This window comes from Aulostomus chinensis, chromosome 7 (assembly GCF_037954235.1).
Source record: "Aulostomus chinensis isolate RoL2024-O1b breed Wild chromosome 7, RoL_Achi_v1.0, whole genome shotgun sequence".
Classification (NCBI taxonomy): domain Eukaryota; kingdom Metazoa; phylum Chordata; class Actinopteri; order Syngnathiformes; family Aulostomidae; genus Aulostomus; species Aulostomus chinensis.
This window is the reverse complement of record NC_141326.1, coordinates 252,353-274,822: the sequence shown is the minus strand read 5'-3', so window position 1 is coordinate 274,822 and position 22,470 is coordinate 252,353. Positions and strand designations below refer to the sequence as shown.

At 45.1% G+C, this 22,470-nt stretch overlaps 1 protein-coding gene across 1 annotated transcript in view; it reads left to right on the top strand.

Moving 5' to 3' along the window:
• Positions 1 to 22,470, top strand: part of ano1b (anoctamin 1, calcium activated chloride channel b) — a 113,417-nt gene that overhangs the window by 66,557 nt on the left and 24,390 nt on the right. Inside the window, exons 13-21 of the mRNA XM_086207978.1 lie at positions 7,380 to 7,454; positions 8,019 to 8,087; positions 8,170 to 8,371; positions 9,344 to 9,455; positions 9,582 to 9,639; positions 10,615 to 10,715; positions 12,122 to 12,264; positions 12,452 to 12,604; positions 12,771 to 12,823. Coding sequence (XP_086064104.1) covers positions 7,380 to 7,454; positions 8,019 to 8,087; positions 8,170 to 8,371; positions 9,344 to 9,455; positions 9,582 to 9,639; positions 10,615 to 10,715; positions 12,122 to 12,264; positions 12,452 to 12,604; positions 12,771 to 12,823 — 966 coding nt within the window. The remainder of the gene's footprint in view (positions 1 to 7,379; positions 7,455 to 8,018; positions 8,088 to 8,169; positions 8,372 to 9,343; positions 9,456 to 9,581; positions 9,640 to 10,614; positions 10,716 to 12,121; positions 12,265 to 12,451; positions 12,605 to 12,770; positions 12,824 to 22,470) is intronic.

Genomic DNA, 22,470 nt, shown 5'->3' with positions numbered 1-22,470 from the left:
GTGGAGATGTCTGGCCCATTCAGGTATTATTGGTTCGGGTCTGAAACAGGAAGCAGCAAAATTTCAGGTCTCATCTCCATGTTTCTGCAGATTGTAGGGTAAAAAATATTGAACACAACCAGCATCGTTGTGTTTAACGGTCATTGACTTCATTCAGTTTCATTTGGACACACCTGGCACTTGCCTACTTGTTTGTACGAAGCAACCTTTTTGAAGAACATATTTCAGAGTTCTTCAATAGAACTTCTTCATTGGCACTTGTTTCATCTTTGATTGTATGTAAGTACACATAATAATGAACATAAAGATGAAACAAGCCTCAGAAACACTTAAGAGTGACGCACTTTAGTGATCAGAGACTTAAAAATGTTCTTTGGGGTGAACCACCGCCTGAGAGGTCAAGAAACACGAGCAGTCACTCAGTCATTGCACAGGAAAAGTACAGTACTATTGTACTTCACTCACCTTTATGAAGGGTGGGGGGCACTCATGCTTAGGTCGACCACTAGCTGGATTGTCTCTGTAGAGGTTCAACAAGAGATGACATCGGAGATGTGAGCTCCTGCTGTACCAGCTAAGCTAACTAGCAGCTAGCTAACTAGACTCTAGCTGGCAGTCGTGAGCGCCCAGAGCCAAGTGTCCCCAGCCGACGGCTTCCATGAACTGGGCTATTAGAGAGAGTCGCCGAGATGAGAGACCACAGATTAACTGTGGAAACAAATGCAGCACTGCTGTTGTCCTCTCACCAGAAATAACGTGACTACATTTGAGTGTAGCCGGCCAGCTAAGCAGTACTACCATTGTTACTACCCACTCACTCATATTTCCATGTACTATGTTGTTGCAGTTATTCAAGGGAAGGTTTTCTCATGGGTTCTACACGGTACTCTACTGCAGCAGTGTGTCCTCCTGCTACTGTGGTCCAGCTCTGCTGACCGCAACATGAACTCACGTCACCGGGTGGCGTGGATGTAGCAGCAGATACATGTTCATATTTAACTCCATCCCTCCACACTTCACCTTCTTACTGAGGCACACAAAGACAGGCAGTGAATACTATCAGTACTGGTTACACAGGTAATTCACAAATATCACTGTACAGTACCCAGCAACACATACTGAATTTGTTTTTCTGAAATACATTGCCTTCACCTCTATCTTTATTTAACAATACATTTCCTTGGAAAGTGGTCAGCAGCATGTTCTGACCTAAATGAACAAAAATTCTAAAGGTTCTCAATTGACATGCAGCAACTCTGTGGGACAAAATACATCACCAGTATACTACTGGTCAATGGGGTGGTCCTACTGTTCATGGAGGTGGTACTATTGGTTATGGAGGTGGTACCACTGGTTATGGAGGTGGTACTACTGGTTATGACAATTGGGCTGTGAGAGCTGCTGACTCTTGTCTCAATGAAGTTTTGGCCTCTGCCATAAGGTCAGTCTCCTGTTGATGTCACCAGACGCCACTCCACTCCTTTTGTTCTGACGGTTCCATGTGGATGATCTTAGGTGAGTTAATCTCTGCTGGGGAACGCCCACCAACCAGGAACCCTAACATGAACTGAGCAGGCGCCACCGTGTTCATAAACAACTTTTATCGCCATCTTGCACATCTGTTTAGTGATCGTGGCAGCACACTGGCAAGATCATGAAGTCAGCGAGCTGCTCGCCATCTGCGGTGAAGAGGAGATCCGGTGGCAGATTTCTGGAATCGTACGGGACACAGAGAGTTATGGGAACATCACTGCATTTTTGAGACTTTTTTGTATAATGATGACGTTGTCAGCACAAAGACTTTTAAGAGAGAAAAACACAGGCATGCAGCCTCACGGCGGAAGCTCAGACCCGCGCCTGCCAGAAGCTTGAATGAGCCCTGATGCTGAGCAAACGCGGGTACAAAAACCCACTTTGACACGTGTGTTTTAGTATGAAAGGGATATAAGATTACTTTAGGAAAGTTTGGAATCCATCACTACACCAAGAAGTGTGACACTCTCCACTTGTTCAACAGTCACATTATTTAACTTTGAACCGAGCTGTGGGGTGCAAAATAATTTGTGTTTAGAACCTATTCAATGCTTTTAGTTTTGGGCATATTAAGAACTAACTTGTTACAAGAAGTCCAAGTGTGCAGCACTTGCAGTTCCTTAGTAAGGACAGAATTCAATTTGCTGCTTGAAGGCGCAGCATAATACAAGGTAGAATCATCCACATAAAACATCATTGAGTCACCCAAGCAAGATCATTAATGAACGCTGACAGTAACGGTCCGAGGCAGGTGCCCTGAGGAACACAACACACAAGATTCTTACTTTTCGATATGCCATCATTTAAATGGACTTGTTTTGATTGAGAAGACAGATAATTATGGATCCACATTAATGCCAGAGGTCCAAAACCATAATATTCAAATTTCTTTGCCAAGAGAGAGTGGTCGAGCAAATCAAAGGCAGCAGTTTAACCTCACAACACAGACCCACCATCAAAGATTTGTCAATAGCAGTAAACCGGTCATCAGTCATTTTTATCAAAGCAGTAGATGTGGAGTGGCTAGTGTTATGGCCCTGGCCAAGGGGAACCAGGGCCACATACAATCGAGTGCCCCCACTCTCCCACTCCCAACAGAGTCAGCCAACTTCCAGGTCGACGATTACATAGTAGCAGTTTTATTTCATTTTTAGAGGTCAGCAATGCCAACACAACAAACAAAATGTCTAAACCAAAATCCGTAACTTCCCTGCCAGAAAATAAACGTGAAAACAAAAGACAATGGGTAACCTGACTCCTAACCGATAACAGGAGAAAATGGGATGCAAATAAAATGGCTTCTCCCTCCTACTATGACTGCTCCTAAGGTTAAATGTACAATTATCTACAATCTGTTCAACATGATTTCTTAGCCACTCAGCTGGGCTATGATAGGACTCCAAGAGCCTGGAGGGTCAGTGGCACCTCCATTTCTTAGCAACATTTCCACCTGCTTTGCCATAGATGTAAAGGCAACAAAGACACAGAATCAGACACTTAAATAAACCAATATGTTTGATAGAAATTGATCCGTTAGCCATGCCGCCAACGTGCAGCACCTCTGCCGGCTCCCGCACCAGCCCGTCCACCAGCTCAGAGTCATCTGCCAGGACCAGTGGCATTCGGGCCAGCCCGTCCCTCGGCCCCAGCACCAGCACCAGGCCGACAAGTGGCGGATAGTCCTCCAGCCCACCCGGACCCAGCGGCGCATCCTCCGGCCCACACGGATCCAGGGGGAGGGTCCTCACACAGGCAGTCCAGCAGGAGGACATTATTAGGGGAATAACGGGGATCAATGACCGGCTCGACCGCCTGATAAATGTTCTGGGAAGTTTCGTGGCCAAAAAAAATTAATCTTGCTTCATGAATCGTGTAGCAGCTTCTTACCCACTCACACTGTGGAAATGAAATTCACGCGTGCGAGGATGGCTGCCCGGCCGGGACCGGCGTCCATCCCTCCAGCCTCTGCGCATCGATGATCTGCACATTGATGGAGCGGAAACCCTTACGATGAACGTAAGCGTGTTCCTCATGGGACGGTGCTTTTATGGCAACATGAGTGCAGTCATTAGAGAATTAGACATTAGAGAATCCAGCTATTGCTGCAAATTAATATTGCTCTGTTCAACCGCACCGGAAGGGAATTTAATGTACCTGCGGGAGAGGTGGATGATCAGGTCCACCACACAGGGCCTGGCCCGGCCAAGGGTCGACTGACTCACCCCGGAACGGTCCACCATCTCCCACTGGAAGGCGTTTTCGTGCCCGATGTATGTGTGGTTATCAAATAATGTCAGTTACCAAACTTCGCCACAGGGTGTCGCCAACGGACCAAAGTGCAGTTAACGCAAGAATCGACTTTCTGCCAACTTCTACGGCACCTCCAGAGTTGGCGTGAAACAGCGCAAGAATCGACGAACTTTTCACATTGATACATCTGAACGTGAGCGTCGATCCTGGCGTACGCGAGTTTTTCTTGCATAAACTGTGTTGATACATGAGGCCCCTGCTCTCTTCTCCTGGTTCTGGTCAGTCCACCAGCAGCTGGAGAGTCTTTATGGACTTATTAGTCCAGCCTGGTAGGAGGCAGGTGCAGTAATCCAGCCTGGAAGTGACAAAAGCAGGGACTAGTTTTTCTGCATCTTCTTGAGCCAGGATGTGTCTGATCTTAGCGATGTTACGTAGATGGAAGAAGGCGTCCTGGAGATTTGTTGAATGTGGGAGTTAAAGGGTCCTGGTCAAAGAGAACTGCTAGGTTCCTTACACTATCAAAAGAAGAAGCAGAAGAAAACAGGATGTTTACTTGAGTGAGGAAGAGCAGGATCAGATAACTATCTGGATGCTGGAGACAATTATGTGAATGTATGTGATCAAATACTGTCCGATTGTAATGCAATCACAAAAACGCATTTGAGTGGCAGGTGTAAATATGCCTTCACCTGTGCTTATCTGCAGTTAGATTCAGATCCGTGTGCATCCCATCTCTGTTCCTATGTCACAAACTCTTTAAAAGTAGGAATATATTTTTAACACCTATTTTATTTCATGTTCACCTCTTGTATCCTGCAGTTAAGTCATGTAAAATCTCTTCCTAATTTTGTTGTTATGTATATCTCATTAATCATAGTGAAAAGATAGTGGTCACTCCCTGCTCAACCCTCATCTAACCTTCATGTCCTCTCAAGACTTATTCATTTGCTGCTGGTCTTCATATTTGGTTCTTGTGTCCTCCACCCTCCCACATTAGTTGATGAATATCTCGTTGGCACAAAGTTCCAGCAATCATGAGGTTATTGAGTCCACAGAATTCCACAAGAAGTTCACCATTGTCACACATGGTTCCACATCCACGTTCCCATTACTCACTGGTTTCCAAGGTTTCCTCCTCCTATATTTGAAGGGATGTTTGACTCGCCGGCTGGTAGGTTTGGTGGAAACTTTTATCCGTTTATAAACGTGTGTTTGTATCATCCATCACTGATTTCCCCCCAACCGGTCAAAACAGACGTCCGTCCCCACTGATCCTGGATCTGCTCCACCTTCCTGCTGGTAAAGGAAGGTTCTGGTGGCTGCTGTTGCAGGATGTGCTGCTGATGGAGAATTGTTGGGTGGAGGTTCATTGAAGGAGGGAGGTGCTGGACCTGCTCTACTTGGACAGAGTCAGGACAGAACTTTGGTTGGAGTTTGGTGACACACAAATAAAACTGACTTGACTTGATATTCTACCAGGAATTAAGCAGCTGCTCTGTTGAACACGACAAGAAATGGTAATTAGTTTGGGTTGGGTGGGTCTCCTTCCATTGTGGCAGTGCTGGGCTGTGACTCTTGGTCCCACAGTGGTTGGTTGGTGAGAGTTGGGACGTGTCACCATGAACCTGCACATCATGCTCAACTAATGCAGCATAACAATACTGCTTGGGTTACTTTCTGGCTCTGGTTGGTTACATGGCGTGACGCAAGAAACACAAACATAATATTGTCCGATTGTCTGACTGCTCATCTTTCTTGATTTGTCGAGCTCCTTCGTTCAATGGTCAAAGCCAACCTTAAATTGTTGAGTTCTTGTTTCTAATAAATTTCATCATTTGCAGACAAGCTCTCAAAACTGGTTTAGTCAATGTTTCACGTACTGAAGGATGGTCTTTATCTCTTTTCCTTTATGATTGTTCACCTACTCAACAGATATTTCCAGACATAAAATCATATAAAGAAGTTCATGTTAAGACCATCGCTAAAGGCCCCCCCCCCACTTCTCCTTTGCTTTGTTTTTCACAGGAAGCTCTCAAGGTTTGGATAAGTTCAGTTTTGAGTTTAACATTCCTCTTGACTCTCCTCTCTCTCTCTCTCTCTCTCTGTGCTGCTGCTGGTTCTGCAAACTTCTGTCTGATCTGTCAGACCCCCCCAGCACCCACATCTTCAGCCACGGGTACATGTCATGGGGCTGTAGTTGGGCAGGCCTGCAGGGGAGGACTGAGAGAGTCATGTATGAACCTGATGTTCTTCTATATGAAAACACAATGTACTGTAGTTTTACTGTTCCACTCAACTGATGATTATCTTTAAGTCTTTTTTTCAAGCACAACTGTCAAATATTTGCTTGTTTTAAACTTCAGTTAAAGGATTTTCTCTGCAGTTTTGTAATTTCTGTCAGAAAAACAAGAACCTTTGGACTCTAGGATGAGTTTACTTTCTTAAAACATTATGCATATACGTTGAATTGCTTTTAATATTTGTAATCTACAGGATCAGGTTCTAAACCTTAAAAGAGTCAAGAATTGAACTTGTGAAATATTTTTAGTTAGTTTGTCACCTAATTATCAACTGGTCCTATGGATCTTGAAGGGGCACAAAGTTCACCCACCAGTGATTCAGAGACTGATGACGAACTTGTTCAGTCTTTCATTGGATGTCATGCTGCGATTACTTTATCACTGAACTGACGCTAGCATGCGTGTCTGAGTGTTTGATGGTGATTTAGTTGAGGTTTGTGTGAACGACATATTCACCATCACATAGTAAGTGTACTGGAGTTGTGGTATTCTGAAGTACCTGCTTTGTTCAGTCTTCTCCCTGGTTCATTCACGCTGGCCAGCTTCACCCCTGCTCCTTCTCCTTTTCAACACTGTTTTTAAGGAATCACAGAATCAGCACAAGATGGATGAGACATCACCTCAGTGTCAACAATGGATCCCTGTTGCATGTCTCTCTGCATCTCTTGTCTGTCCTCTACAAGTCCTCTTGACAAACACATTGACTGCTCAAAGTGTTCCGAGTGTGATGAATTCAGTGTTTAATGGAGGGTGGGTACTTTAATAACAGTAGTGCAGTACTAACACATACTGTCTGCTCTATGATATTTTAAACATGTTTTCATACCCCCAAGAATCATTTCAGTATCAAAATGCAGAAGCCACAGTGCTGGGGACACACTTGGTACGATGACGAGGTCAGCACAGCTATGTGACCTCCTGATTGGCTGCCATGTTTGTGACCAGTGATTACACGGCACTCATGGTGCTGCGCAAATGGCTTCACAGCAAATGAAATGAAAACAATCACAAACAGCTAGAAAAGAGATCACCTGACCCTGACGACGGAGGGGTTCACCACTGGAGGCCATGCAGGCAGAGACTGACACTGAAAATCACATCTGCCTTTTGAGCTGCTAAATATACGAGCAGCATCAGTAAGATGCAACTCGTATATTTAGATTCACTGAATTACTACAGTTCCCAGAAGGATCTTCTACCACAGGATGCATGTCCTTGTGCTTGTTTCATTTGATTTATCTACTTCCCTTTGTGTTTGGTGCCTGTAATTCTTTTTCCTGTCACTCATGATCCCAGGACCATCCCAGGGCTGAGTATGAATTCAGGGTAATGCAGAAGTCTTTGAGCAAACATCACGAATCACAGCACAAGGTAATTATGGCTTCTGTGGTACATGTCTTCATCTTTCAAGGTTAGAAATGTGTTGTTTAAAGTGATTCATTACCCAAAAAGTGTATTCAGCCTTTCTAGTCCTCACAAACATGAGTCCTGAGCTCAAGAAGATGTTTTTTCCTCCTTCCTCAGTTCTTTGTGACTGCTGAATACAGAAAGACCCAGCCAGGTATATTTGGCTAACAACAGTTCAGCTGTCCAACAACGAATGCTTATTAACTCTCCAGGTCGTCTGGTATAATCCAGGTCTCTTTAATCCAGTTGGATAATCAGTGATCCACTAGTATTTAGACAGGAGATCAGAACCAATAGAACTCTTCCAGCGACCACGAACGACCATGGATAAGTTCATGAGTTCTTGCTGGCCCTTGGTGACGGCAGTGAAAAAACAGAAGCATTATTGTTTGTTTGCCAACTGAATTCGCCATGTGATGGTGTCACATGTTTCACTCCCTGTGTTGGCTGAGGGAGCTCGTCTGTCGAGCAAAACATCTCATTATTTGCTTGTTATAGTTAATGTTTTTTAACCAAATGTATTTCTAGATGGAGAAGCTGACATGTAAAGACCGCTTTCCCGCCTACATGACCAACATTGTCATGATGTTGCTGATGGTAAGACATCTGTGTAGCCTCTCGCTCTATGATGGTGGCTCTCTTCTCTTCCCTAAGTAATTCTGCATCTTGTTACCATCAGATTGGTGTTACATTTGCCATTGTGTTTGGTGTGATCCTCTACCGCATCTCTACTAAAGCTGCTCTTTACATGAGCTCCAATCCAATCACACGGAGCCACGTACAGCTGACAGTCAAAACCACCGCAGCCATCATCAACCTGGTGGTCATCCTCATTCTGGACGAGGTGTATGGAGCTGTAGCACGGTGGCTCACAGTTTTAGGTGAGTCACCTCTGCTGGAACTCTCCGCAGGATTCAGTCGTGATCAGATAAAAGGAAAACTCTGGTATGATGATTTCAGTTTATGTGTCAGGAAAAGGCTGATGTTGTGAAAACTTTGTAATACTGAAATAGATGCACCATTACAGTCAAATATTATAGTTAGCCTTGGAGTTGATAAAACCGTCATGGCCACGGCCAGAGGCTGGTGGAATCTACGACTGTAGAACCGGCTGTTGTGATGTTCAGGCTAAAGAACAAAACTTCTGAATGCGATGAACGGAGCTTAATAACCTCCAGTCCAAATGGCTGCCACTGCTCCTCCTCGTCCAGGAGATTCACCAACGACATGACGAGCTTCATTTCAACCATTTGTAAACATCAATATCTCAATGGTGTTTTTCTTTGAAAGAACCTCTTTGAAGGGGACTGTGGATGTTGTGAGGACGCCGTACAAACTGGTGGCCACTTCTTAGCAAGTATATGAAGCAGAAGCTCCTCCTACTAACTTGCTAGATCTTTGCATTATAAGGCTGTCAGTGGAGTCTGGACAGACTTAAACCAGCTGAAGTACAGTTACCACATCAATACCAACACAAAGTTTTCATATCAATGTTGTGCCAAACACTTGGCCCAAGCAAAGATTCAGAAACAAATCTTGATTCTCACAATACCATCATTTTGTAGTGAGTTGAGCTCCAGCAGCCTCCACATATTAACAGGAGTTTGTGTCTGGGCTAAATGTTCCTCTGAGGTTCCTACTGGTGCCTGGATCAGGTGCTGCATGCAGTCATTAGTACCACAGGAAGTAGCACTGACAGAGGCCAGTCAAGTGAGCCCAGGAAACTCATTTCTGTACCAAGATGGTGGTGAATGGCGCCCTCTACTGCTTCTCTCTTGCTGCTGCTGGATGTTAACGAAGGAACAAACCAACAGGGAGGGAAAATAACTTTAAATGTGTATGTTCATTTGTAGAGGTACCAAAAACAGACAAGAGTTTTGAGGAGCGACTCATCTTCAAGACCTTTATTCTGAAGTTTGTCAATGCTTTCAGCCCCATCATCTACATCGCCTTCTTCAGAGGACGGTTAGAATTTTTTTATTACTGTTTGCACTTGTCTGTCATTGGTTGGTTTATCATCTTCATACATCTGTCAAACCAACCGTGTTGATTGTGATCAATAAAAGCTCTGCATCTATGATTTGTCACCAGGCTGGTGGGTCGACCTGGAAGCTACCTGTATGTATTTGAATCCTACAGAATGGAAGAGGTAGGATTCCACTACTACTAATTACCTCAGCATTGTGTAGCAGTACGCTGAAATTTACTTAGTTCAGTCAATATTATATTGGTGAGAGTTGTGGCTGCTAAAATCAAATTGTGTATTTTGAAATGTTGACATTATAAATGCTGTTATTACATTTGCACTCTATCTCTCTCTCTTTTACACACACATGCACACACACAATCAAATATAAAGTCCCTCTCCTCATTTGGAGAGCATTGTAACCTCCCTGATATCATTTCATATACCAGACAATAATTTGATATTTAATAATTCTATTAATACTGTAAACGACGCATCAACCACTTTCAGTTGAGCAAGGCTGTTTTTACTGGGTTTTTGTTTGGTTGTTTTTACCAACAAACAGTATAAAACTGCACTGCTGTTCCAGCACATAAATATTTGCTGAGTGTTCTGTTCATGGTAGACACATAAAACAGGATGAAGAATATCATGTGAGACAGGACAATAATGACAACCGCCCAGAATTAGCCATTTAATATCATATTCTTGAGTGTAATCTGGTCAAATGCACAAAGTCACAGACAACCTCCAAACTAGTCAGTTGTTCAGAAGTCAAAGCCAACTTTATTGTCAGAATATACTATACGTGCATGACATACAGCATAGATGAAATTTCAGTCCTCTCTGACCCACGGTGCGAAAACAGGCAGAGTGCAAAAAAGGCAGGAACAGTATGAAGACAAAAAAAGTAGACAACATTTGAAGTAAATCTTCAACATTTGACTTACAAGGCACTGATGGAATTTCCTGAAGAGTGGGCTGTAAGGCCAATAGTTGTTCCAACTTAGTGCAAGCAAAGAGCTGCATGCTGGCCTGTACGTCACTAACTGGACAACAATGACCTCATCTTAACTAGATCATGTAATTTGTTCTAGATACAAACTAGATGTCTGAGCTGCGGACGACTCTGATCCTTCCTTCTCAACTGTTTTTCAGTGCGCTCATGGAGGCTGTCTGATGGAGCTGTGCATCCAGCTCAGTATCACCATGTTGGGAAAGCAACTCATTCAGAACAACCTCTTCGAGATTGGCGTACCGTAAGTGTGTGCTGTAATTGTACCGATATAACAAGGATTACTAATCTAATTGCAAGACTAAAAAAGTAACAGTAAAAGCCTCAGTAGTGGCCCCTGGATGTCCACTATAGAAGCCTTGCTGTCCAAAGGCTCTGGGCCAGGCCACTCTCTGTTGCCCACCTTGCTTACTCCTGTCAAATGCTCTTTCAGTTCCGTCTCTGGCCCTGGACTTCCATTTCCAGTGTAACTGACTGTGTGCTGCTGCTGATTGAGTTTGTGTTTCTGAAGATTACCAGCCTGTTATCTCAGTGTGGGACCTTCAGGGAGGGGAGCTGAAGGGGATTGAAGGACCAGGCACCTGCCTCTCTTTGAGCCCATCTGAGGGCCTCTCTTTGAGCCCATGTGAGGGCCTACGAACAAACTCAGTTATTTACCTGCACCTGAAGTTAATATCTGTTGCCTCAGCCAATTTAACCCTTGCTGCTTCTACTGACAGTCCTGCACTCCCCAAGACAGAAGAGCGAAGAACCTGAAGTGGTTTCTCAAGTTTTGGTGAAACTTGTTTCCAGCTGTAATCCTCTGTCAGTGTACTGCTTCTGGGTTCATGCATCAAAGGAGGCTTAATTTCCTCTCCAAAATCTACCTGCCCAACACCTTACATGTGAAACCTGCGGTGGCTGAGAGGTGCAAAGAGAAAATGCCAGCAAACCAAGAAAACATCTTCATCAATTTTACCACATGCAATCAAATACACAAAACACTACACAATACACACAACACTCCAAATATACGAATGTGCTGCAGCGATGCAACAAAAGTGCTCCGGGGCACCTCCGTCTTCCCATGGCTGCCCAACATTGCGTAGCAGAGCTGACATATCAAGATGTGGCTCTGAAATGATGGGCAACACTATATGCATTTTTACTCCATACCCAACAATCTAAGGGGATGGTATTCTCACCCCTTGTGCTCCCCATCAGACACAGAAGCTGTTATGTTGCCGTCTCCTCAGTCACTCCTTTCTTACATCTTTTGGGTGTGGGTATTAGAACCAGGCATTCAGGTACATGTAAGCAATGACTGCAGGGGCAGAAGTCGGTGGAACCCTCCATCAGTGAAGAATTTATTGCTTCATTTTGCTACATCTACTATTAACACTAACTAGACACATTTTAAATGTTGCAAATTGTCCATTATTATTTTTCAATATATCATCTTGTGATGAAATCCTTGAGGCTTGAATATAAAATTGTCCTGAGTGAGGTTAATAGATTTACAAAGCTTTACAAAGATTACATTTACCCCAAGTTATCTACAAGCTAATGGACTAGTGTGTTTTCCTTCTCAACACATTCATACAGAAGAAAATAATTTATGGTGAAAAATTCTGCACTATTAAGGATTTTGTATGTGTGTGTGTTCCTCAGCAAGCTGAAGAAGCTAATTCGCTACATCCGCTCAAAACAAGGAGCTTTTCAAGAAGAGGAGAGACAGAAAAAGCTGCAGCGATATGAAACTGACCACTTTCTGGAGCCGTTTGCGGGCTTAACACCTGAATATATGGAAATGAGTCAGTACCACACACACAGAGTTTGGTTTCTGTGTCATAGATAATTTAAAACATGCTGTATCTTAAGAACTGTTGATGCGCTGACCCGTGCTAACAAAAGCAACGTGAGCATCACATGCATTTGGTGCTCACATTGCTTCTTCGGTCTTTTCTTGTTGCATACTCCTCTGTCTTGTTTTGTGTCCAGTCATCCAGTTCGGTTTTGTCACTCTCTTCGTGGCGTCCTTCCCCTTGGCTCCGCTCTTTGCTCTGCTCAACAACATCATTGAAATAAGACTTGATGCCAAGAAATTTGTGACTGAGTTGCGGAGACCAGTGGCAGCTAGAGCAAAAGATATTGGTGGGTAATATGAAAGAGAACTCAACTGAAATATCATTCATAAATTGTTAGTTTAGTTGAAGAAGGAACAGGAACATTCTCGTAAATGTCCTTGAAACAACACTGCACAAAAACAAGAGAGCAATCTGCCTCATCAGTCAGGTGAAACATGTTGTTATATCTGCAGGTATATGGTACAACATCCTGAGAGGAGTAGCAAAAGTGGCGGTCATCATTAATGTAAGTACAACATGAGTGTATTCTTGTGTGTGAGTGTAGTACTGTAGCACAGACATTACCACTTATTAACTTCTCTGAGGTAAAATGGCCTCAAGCCCCATTAATCAATTTACTGTGAATATTTAGCAGCCCGGCTCAGGAGATGGCCGTCTGGTAATTGAAAGGCCACTGGTTTTATCCTTGTGCTGCCCAAAGACTGTATCACACGAAGTGATTTACACCTGTGTCAGCCTCCACCATTAGTGAATGAGTTAGTGAGCATGAATGAACGAATGAAGCGACACTATAAAGCTCTTCAAGAACTACAGAAGTAGTCAGAGTGCTATGAATCAGGTAGTCTCCTGCTTTTGTGTTGCCAGGTTAGGGTTAACTAACACGACCCTAAACCTCATCTGTCTTTGTGAAAGCTAAAGTTTTTATCATACGTACATACCCAGGCAGCTGGGAAATGGGACGCGTCCCATAAAGGACAGTTCCTGTTCCTGAAATATCCCAATGCCAAATACATAAAAACCAACAGGCAGAGGGCTTCCAGGTCACGGTAGAGATGGCAGCTTGAGTTTCGTGCTCCCTGATGGTTTCCAAATTAACCCTGATAACTATTCAGATAATTTCAAAGAGAGTGTTTTTTTTATGTGATGAAGAACAGGGTCAGCACAAGAAATACGAAAAGAGTGGCTAGTGCAGGAAATATTGAAATAGGGATGTTAGCAGAAGTAGCCCCTTACGTGAGTTTAACGAGGATGGTGAAGCCAAAGTTAGCCATCCATCCATTTTCTTCTGCTTATCCTGCTAAGGGTCGGGGGGTGGGGGGTGGGGTGGAGCCTATCCCAGCGGCTTTCAGGTGAGAGACAGGGTTCACCTTGGACAGTGCGCCAGTCCATCGCAGGGCCAACACATATAGACAGACAACCATAGGCCCTCCTACGGTCAATTTAGAGTCTGGATTAACCTGGTCCCCTCTTGATGTCTTTGGACTGTGGGAGGAAGCTGGAGTACCAGAGAGAACCCACGCAGGCACAGGGAGAACAGGCAAATTCCTCATACAAAGATCTCGAGCCCGAGTCGGGACTCAAACCCAGAACCTTTTTGCTGTGAGGCGACAGTGCTAACCACCGTGCTGCCGTTGAATTTAGCCCACGGACTATATTGAATGACCTGGGAGGCTTCAGATGAGACAACAAACACCAAATCACAGAGATTAAACAAGAACTACACAAGAGGAACAACTGACTTGAAAAAACTGAGACTCAAATTGATAAAGCAGAAACACTGATTCAGGCAATGATAACGAAAGTGAAATGGCTCTCACCGCACCAGGCTAGCATTGAGGCTAAAGTGATCGACCTTGAAGAGACAATATCCGAATCTATGGTATTTTGAGGACATGGAGGGTGGCAACATCTCCCTCTTCCTGGTGAATCTACTGAAAGTCATTGGATTTTCCACTGGACTAAGAGCTTAAAATTGTAGTACCTAAACAAATGGACTCATAGGCGAAGCCCCGGTCCATCAATGCCAAGTTTGCATGTTATAGAGTGAAAGAAGAGGTGATCCATGAGGCTGTCATAAAAGAGAGGTTTTCCATAAGTCTCCTGAGGTTAACAGAACCTCAGGTGACTTATGGAATATGCTGAAGCAAAGAAAACACTGAAGGAAAGGAAAATCAAGTTCCAGACACCCTATCCAGCAAGATTATTGGTTTTCTACAATGACGGCGCCTGCCTGTACCAGATCACAGCAGAGACAACAGAGGACATGTCTTTCGTGAGATTCCCATTACCATCATATCTGCTCCAACCACCCTGAAGCAACGAGAGACTGAGCTCCTATCTTCATGGCAAGTGTCTGGGTGCCACCGGACTGGACCCTCCAACACGGGTGATAAACGCAGTGCAAAGAGAAGCTCCAGGAGTTCAGATGGAACCCCCACCCAGAGTGAGAGATGAGTGACGACCTAAAGGATGCACATAAGTCTGCCCTATCTTCTTTTATCTTACCAGTTTCCTGGATGATGGTGGCGTGCATGGTCACAGTGGCTTAAGGCGCTCCCCTTTAGTTCCTTTTTGTGTGTTATGTGTCCTGGCTTAGTGGGCATATGAATGATTTGGCAAACATTTGCTACACTCGTCAACACTTTCTGGAAATTGGTTACTGAGATGAGGTACCTGTAAGGAGCGAATTCCACCACGCTCCCAACATACCAGCTAAAGTAATGAGACTTCTGGACTCCCCATTGATTATTGATTGGACCAAAAGGCATCACAGGCGGCAGAGGGAGAGGAAGCAGAAGTGGGGCCACAGGTCCGGTGTCCTGCTCAGGCTAAGGAAGCGACCCCGCAAGCCACCTCTGCTGAGCCTTTATCTTTCTAACGCCAGATCCGTGGTACACAAAATAGGGGACCTGGAATTACAATTTACCAGGAATCGCTATGCTTGTGACCTCTGTGTGCTGATTATTACAGAAAGTTGGCTTCATCTGAGGATCCTGAATGCTAGCATGCAGCTAGCAGGCTGCACTCTACTACACTGTGATCGGACCGAGGACTTCGGTAAGAGGAGGAGAGGGGGGCTCTGTGTTTACATAACGACTGGTGGAACAACAGCATGAGCATAGGCAAGCACTGTTCCCCTGACCCGGAGTACATGTCTGTCAGATGCTGGCCTTTCTATCAACCAAGAGAGCTAGCAGTGGTTATTGTCATGGCTGTTTATATTCCACTTGACACCATTGTTATCATGGCGCTCTCTCTCCAGCTGAACATCATAAACAAACAACAACGGGCCCACCCTGATGGTGTACACATTGTCGCTGGAGATTTTAACAAGGCTCAATTGAAGACTGTACTCCCCAAATTTTCCCAGCATGTTAAGTGTCCAACTAGAGGGGAGAACACTTTTGATCATGTATTCAAACATCAAGCATGCTCACAGAGCCATGCCTCTCTCCCAGCTCGGCCAGTCAGACCATCTTTCCCTGTTGTTCATCCTAGCATACACCCCTGTCAGGCGAAGAACCAGGCCTGTCATACGGTCTGTTACTACTTGGCCTGGAAGTGCACCTAATGAATAACAGGACTGTTTCTAACACACAAAATGGGAATTATTTGAACATCAGGACCAGGAAATACTCACAGTGACTGTGCTAGATTACATTAAGTTCTGTGACTGTGGATAAAAACATTGAGGTTTTCCCAAACCAGGAACCTTGGATGACTAACCGGGTCTGTACACTCCTCAGGACTCACGATGCTGCCATCAGGTCTAGCACCAGAGCTCTGTAATAATGCTGCTTGTCCTGACCTAAAAATAGCAATTAAAAAAGCCAAGGCAGACCATAGAAGGAGTAGAGAGACCCACCTCTCCAGCAATAACTCATGGCAGGTGTGGCAACGCCTTCAAAACATTACAAACTATGGAGACTGTGACATCACAACAGGGGACCTGAGTGTGTCATTAGCAGAGTAACTCAACAGCTTGTTCGCTCACTTTTCATCACCACAGCAACACTCATCTGCTTCAGTCTTGCCTCACCAGGTTCCAGCACCCCCACTCACTGTTGGGGAGCATGGTGTGAGGAGGGTGCTTCTGGCAGTTCAGCCCAGGAATGCTGCCAGGCTGCATGGAATAACAGGCAAGGTACTCAAAGCATGTGCCCACCAGCTTTCATCCATCTTCAACAGGATTTTCAATCTTTCTCTGGCCCAATAGTCATTCACCCCTGCCTTAAAACAGCCACTATAATTCCAGTGCCAAAGAAGTCACCCATAGTAAGGCTAAATGATTACTGCCCCATCGCCCTCACACCTGTAATCATGAAGTGCTTTTAGAGACTGGTTCTTCAGCACATCAAAGGCTGTCTCTACCCCCACCCTCGACCCTCATCAGTTTGCTTATCGGTCAAATAGCTCAACAGAGGATGCCATCTCCATAGCTCTCCACACTGCCCTGTGCCACCTGGAAAAACAGCAGAGCTATGTTAGGATGCTCTTTGTGGACTATAAGTTGACATCTAATACCATCATTCTGGACTTTCTGGTCACCAAGCTGACCACCCTGGGTTCCCCCCTCTTATATGTGCCTGGATGACAGACTTTCTAAGTAACTGGCTTGAGCATGTGTGACTTGGCCCTCACCTTTCCTCCAACTGCGCACTGAGCACTGGCTTCCCACACGGATGTGTGCTCAGCCCTCTTCTCTACTGTCTCTACACCTACAATTGCAGTCCAGCTGACAAGGACAACATTGTTAAATTTGCTGACGATACAACAGTGGTTGGATTGATCTCAGAGGGGGATGAGTCAGCCTACAGAGAGGAAGTGAAGAGGTTAACAGCTTGGTGTTCAGCAAACAGTCAGGCACTGAACATCACAAAAACTAAAGAGATTATTCTCGACTTCAGAAGATGTAAAACAGAACCTGCCCCCCTCTACATTAATGTTGAGTGTATAGAGAAGGTCAGCACCTTCAGCTATTTGGGTATCCTCATCTCTGCTGACCTCTCATGGAGCAACAACATGACAGCTGTCACCAAGAAGACCCAGCAGAGACTACACTTCCTGAGGGTCCTTTGGAAGAACAACCTCAACACCAATCTGATGAGGACCTTTTACCACACATGCATTCAGAGCCTGCTAACATGTTGCCTTACAATGGGGTATGGGACCTGCATCGAGGCCGACAGGAAGAGGCTCCAGAGGGTCATAAAAGCAGCACAGTAAATTGTTGGCTGCCCTCTCCGCTCCAGATATTTTCACCTTCTGTTGCCTCAGCAGAGCACAAAACCTCATCAAGGACACATCAAATCTAGGTTCTGTCATTTTTGACCTTTTGCCCTCTGGCAGGCACTACAGGTGCATCAAGGCACACACAAATAGACTTAAAACTGTTTTTCCCCAGAGCCATAACCACCCTGAACTCTCATATGCACTGACACTGCACTCCCTCCCCCTGACTGACTAAGAAGACACACGCACAATATATTTGAACTATCCAAATTTTAAAACGGACTATGTTTCATATTTGAAACTGATGCCTGAGTGAATGATGTGATGTGTGAAGCGATGTGTATTATTTATTGCATTTGTATTGTACATTGTTTGCATCTATTGGCACTTCAAAGGAGCAGCTCTCCCATTTGAATGACAAAGACTATTTATTCTATTCTATTCACAAACTAGGATGACCAATCTTATTTTTATTTGACAACTAAAGACTCTAATTTGTTAGGTTGATTTTATTTACCATTATGTCTGAAGCCTTATATCGTTCACCTTGATTTAAGTCAAGTCAAGTCAGGTCAGGGTTATTTGTGTGTCACCAAACCCCAACCAAAGTTCTGTCCTGACTCTTTCCAAGTAGAGCAGGTCCAGCACCTCCCTCCTTCAATGAACCTCCACCCAACAATTCTCCATCAGCAGCACATCCTGCAACAGCAGCCACCAGAACCTTCCTTTACCAGCAGGAAGGTGGAGCAGATCCAGGATCAGTGGGGACGGAGAGAGAGCAGGAGAGCAGGACAGAGACAAAGACAGAGAATGGAGGAAGACAGAGAGATAGAAGGAAAGAGAGGGGCAGAGATAAAGAGGGAGTGAATTCTCTCTGATAACTTTTGTTGTGATTTGGCGCTATACAAATAAAATTGACTTGACTTGACTTGAGTACAATAAAAACCATAATACACTATAATATACAATAATAAACTACAATTAATACTGGCAGTATGAGTGTAGTGGAGGATTCTTTGGTTACTCAAAGTAATGATGTGGGAGACATCACAAAGTGCATGCCAGGTGTGTTGGCCAGAACACCACTTAAGGCTACAGTCAGAGGAAGAGGAAGGAGGAAAGTGGTTGGCAGACTTAAGGTTCTTTATTGTGGTCAAACAGACATTACACTGAGAGAGGGCATGCATGGAGATATCCTGTGGTGTGTGTGTGTGTGTGTGTGTGTGTGTGTGTGTGTGTGGTCTCTACAACAGACAAGAATAACACCATTAACATTAACATGGAGATTACAGCATATAGCCATTACAATACAACAGGTGACACTATATCGAAATACAATAAAATGAACAAACCGGAAATGCGATTAACAAACACCGGCAGTAACCTGCCGGCACCGTGCTTTTTTTCTTAAAGGGTTCGCTCAAATACATGTCACTGTGTGCTTGCAGCTACATATTAACTCCCCAACAGTAATGTCTCATATGATCAACAAAGGAACAATAACCGGGTGCATTTGATGAGCGTTGACTTTCGTGATAGTGGCTGGACAGATGCTGGGAATTTGCGTGAGACAGATGGTGACAGTGCTAATCACGTGAGTCATGCTAATTAATTAGCTGGTCTTCACCCGGCGCTTACCAAGCTTTTTCGGTCAGCATTGGGGCACCTACACTTAAAACAACAATGCCAAATGTACAACAACACAAACACTCCTGACAGGGTATGGCCGTAAATTAACTACTTACATTTTCAATAACACACTACCAAACATGGGCTGCACGGTGGTGCAGTGGTTAGCACTGTGGCCTCACAGCAAGAAGGTTCCGGGTTCGAGTCCCGGCTCGAGCGCGGGATCTTTCTGTGTGAGTCTCCATGTTCTCCCCGTGCCTGCGTGGGTTCTCTCTGGTACTCCAGCTTCCTCCCACAGTCCAAAGACATCAATTTGGGGACGAGGCTGATTGATACTCTAAATTGACCGTAGGTATCAATGTGAGTGTGAATGGTTGTTCGTCTCTGTGTGTTGGCCCTGCGATGGACTGGTGACCTGTCCAGGGTGAACCCCGCCTCTCGCCCGTAGATGCTGGGAGAGGCTCCAGCCCCCCCGCGACCCTTACTAGTAAGGAATAAGCGGAAGATGACGATGACGATGGACAACCAAACATAACCCTCTTTGTGAACTGTGCACCACTCCAGTCCTGGGTCAGTTCTTTGTACTCCCTGTTGTCCTCGTCTGTGATGAGGCTGACAATTGCAGAGTCATCAGAGAACTTCTGCAGGTGACAGGTGGGTGTGTGGTGGGAGAAGTCTGTCGTGTGGAGGGTGAAGAGGAACGGAGCCAGGACCGCTCCCTGCGGGGCCTCCGTGCTGCAGACGACTGTGTCTGAAACACAGTCCCCAGCCCTCACTTACTGTGAGCGGTTTGTGAGGTAGTCCAGTATCCAAGATGTGAGGTGATGGTCCACTCCTGTGTGACCCAGCTTCTCTCTCAGGAGCCCCGGCTGAATGGCACTGGAGAAGTCAGAAAACCTGATTCTCACAGTGCTCCCGGGCTTCTCCAGGTGAGAGAGGGCTCGATGGAGGAGGAAGATCATGGCATCATCCACCCCAATGCCACGCTGGTAGGCGAACTGCGTTGGGTCAGGAGGCTGAGATGTCCAAGGACCGGCCTCTCCAGGGTCTTTGTAAGGTGGGATGTAAGTACCACTGGTCTGTAGCTGCTGTGGTCCTTGGGGTGCGGTGTCTTGGGCACAGGGACCACGCAGGATGTTTTCCACAGCTGTGGCACTCTCCCCAGCTTCAGCCTCAGGTTGAACATGGGTTCAGTTATGCCACAGCTGGTCTGTGCAGGACTTCAGAAGTCTGGAGCTGATTCCATCAGGACCAGGTGCCTTCCTTGGCTTGATCCTCCTGAGCTGGTTTCTCACCTGAAGTGTTGTGAGGGACAGGTTGGAGCAGGGGGACTCTGTGTTCAGGAGTGGTGATGGTGAGTGGATTAAGAGAGGGGGTGGCTGGGAGTTGAGTGCTGTAGGCAGAGGTGTGAAGGTAGGTGGGGGGATGAGAGTGTGATGGCCTCCTGGAGGTGTCGAGGGGGGTTGCATCAGTGAAGACTGGTCAGGGGGAGGAGTAGGTGTCTGATCAAACCTTTGAATTATAGGTTCAGATCGTCCACCCATCGTTGACCCACCAGTCTGTGAACTAGGTTCGCTATGGCCGGAAATGGTCCTGAGGCCTTGCCAGCCTCCCCTGGTGTTGTTCTGCTGCAGCTGATCCTCCATCTTCCTCCTGTAGCAGCTCTTCCCCTCCCTGATCTTATTTCTTAGCTCCCTCTGCACAGCCTTCTGCTCATCCCTGTTCACTGACTTAAAGGCTCTCTTCTTCTCCTTGAGGAGAGCCTTGATGTCAGGGTTAACCAACGGTTTGTTGTCGGGAAAGCACCGTAGAGTCAGTGGTGGGTACGGTGTTTTCCACACAGAAGTTAATGTAGTCCGTGATATAGCCTGTGAGGCGGTCAATGTCCTCCCTGCAAGAGTCATAGAATTCCTCCCACCCTGTAGTGTCAAAACAGTCCTCCAGAGCCTCCTCAGCTTTGTTGGACCTTCTCTTCAATGTGCGGGTGGTCACTAGTTGCCTATGTACAAGGGGCTTATACACAGGCAGGAGATGTACCAGGTTGTGGTCTGATCTTCCCAGGGATGGAAGGGGAGATGAGTTACATGCCTCCTTGGTGTTGGTATAAAACAAGTCCAATGATTTATTGTCTCTGGTGTGGCAGGTGACATATTGAGTGAGAGTGGGCAGACTGGAGGAAGGAGAAACGTGGTTGAAGTCCCCAGAAATAAGGAGAAGGGCCTGTGGGTGCTGTGTCTGCAGCCTGTGAGTGACAGAGTGAAGCACATTACAGGCAATATAAAACAAGGCTGAAAACTTAACTTACTGGACACACTGAGGAGCTGGGAACATGACATGGTAACAAGACATGATAATGACAAAACCAAGCACAAACACAATGATCCGACCAGAGACAATGGGAAACTCAGAGGTTAAATACACCGGGGGAAATGAGTAACAGGCGGTGTAATGAACACCAGTGAGACACATGAGGCAATCCCAGGAGGGAGCACAGGTAGACAGCACACCAACTACGAAGTTAAACAGGTACACGAGACAAGGTACATGACACTTTTCTGATCATGCACCCCTTTCGTTATACCTGCAAATAAAAAATAACCCCGGAAGTTTATCTCCACGATGGAGATAAAGTCAAGTGTTCTTAACAATGAACATTTTCAAACTGAAATCAAAGAAGTTTAAACTTTATGGAAGTAAATAAAAATGGGGAGTTTGGTACAGAAATTGTATGGGATGCAATGAAAGCTGTTTTTCTGTGGGAAAATCATATCTCTGTGGAAATCAAAAGAAACAAACAAAACTATTAGAATTGAACAAAGAACCGAAAAAGCTTGAGACAACACACAAAAATGAACAAAACCCTAACCTTACCTCAAAATTAAAAGAAATTAAAAATCTATATCTATACAAGTATTGTGAATGTTACTCAAAATTTTCAAAGCTTCAGGCAAAAAAACTGCAAAAATAATGAGCCGACAGTACAATCTACAAAATTAGGGACCCATGCTCAAAAGCCCTCCTACATAACCAACATGAAATACAACTGGCTTTTCAGAATTACTATGAACAACTATATACTCAGCCACCATTAGAAGATGACCAATGGATTGAACAGTACTCAACACCCCTTAACCTACCCACTTTATCGAAACACAAAACTAACAGCCGAAATAACAAAGGAAGAGCTCAACGGCGCAATCTCAAAGTTAATTAAAGCTGCAAGCAGCATTGGGGGGGCCTGAGCCCCCGCGCGGCTGCGTCGCCGGCCCCAATCCAACGGCGTGAGAAAGA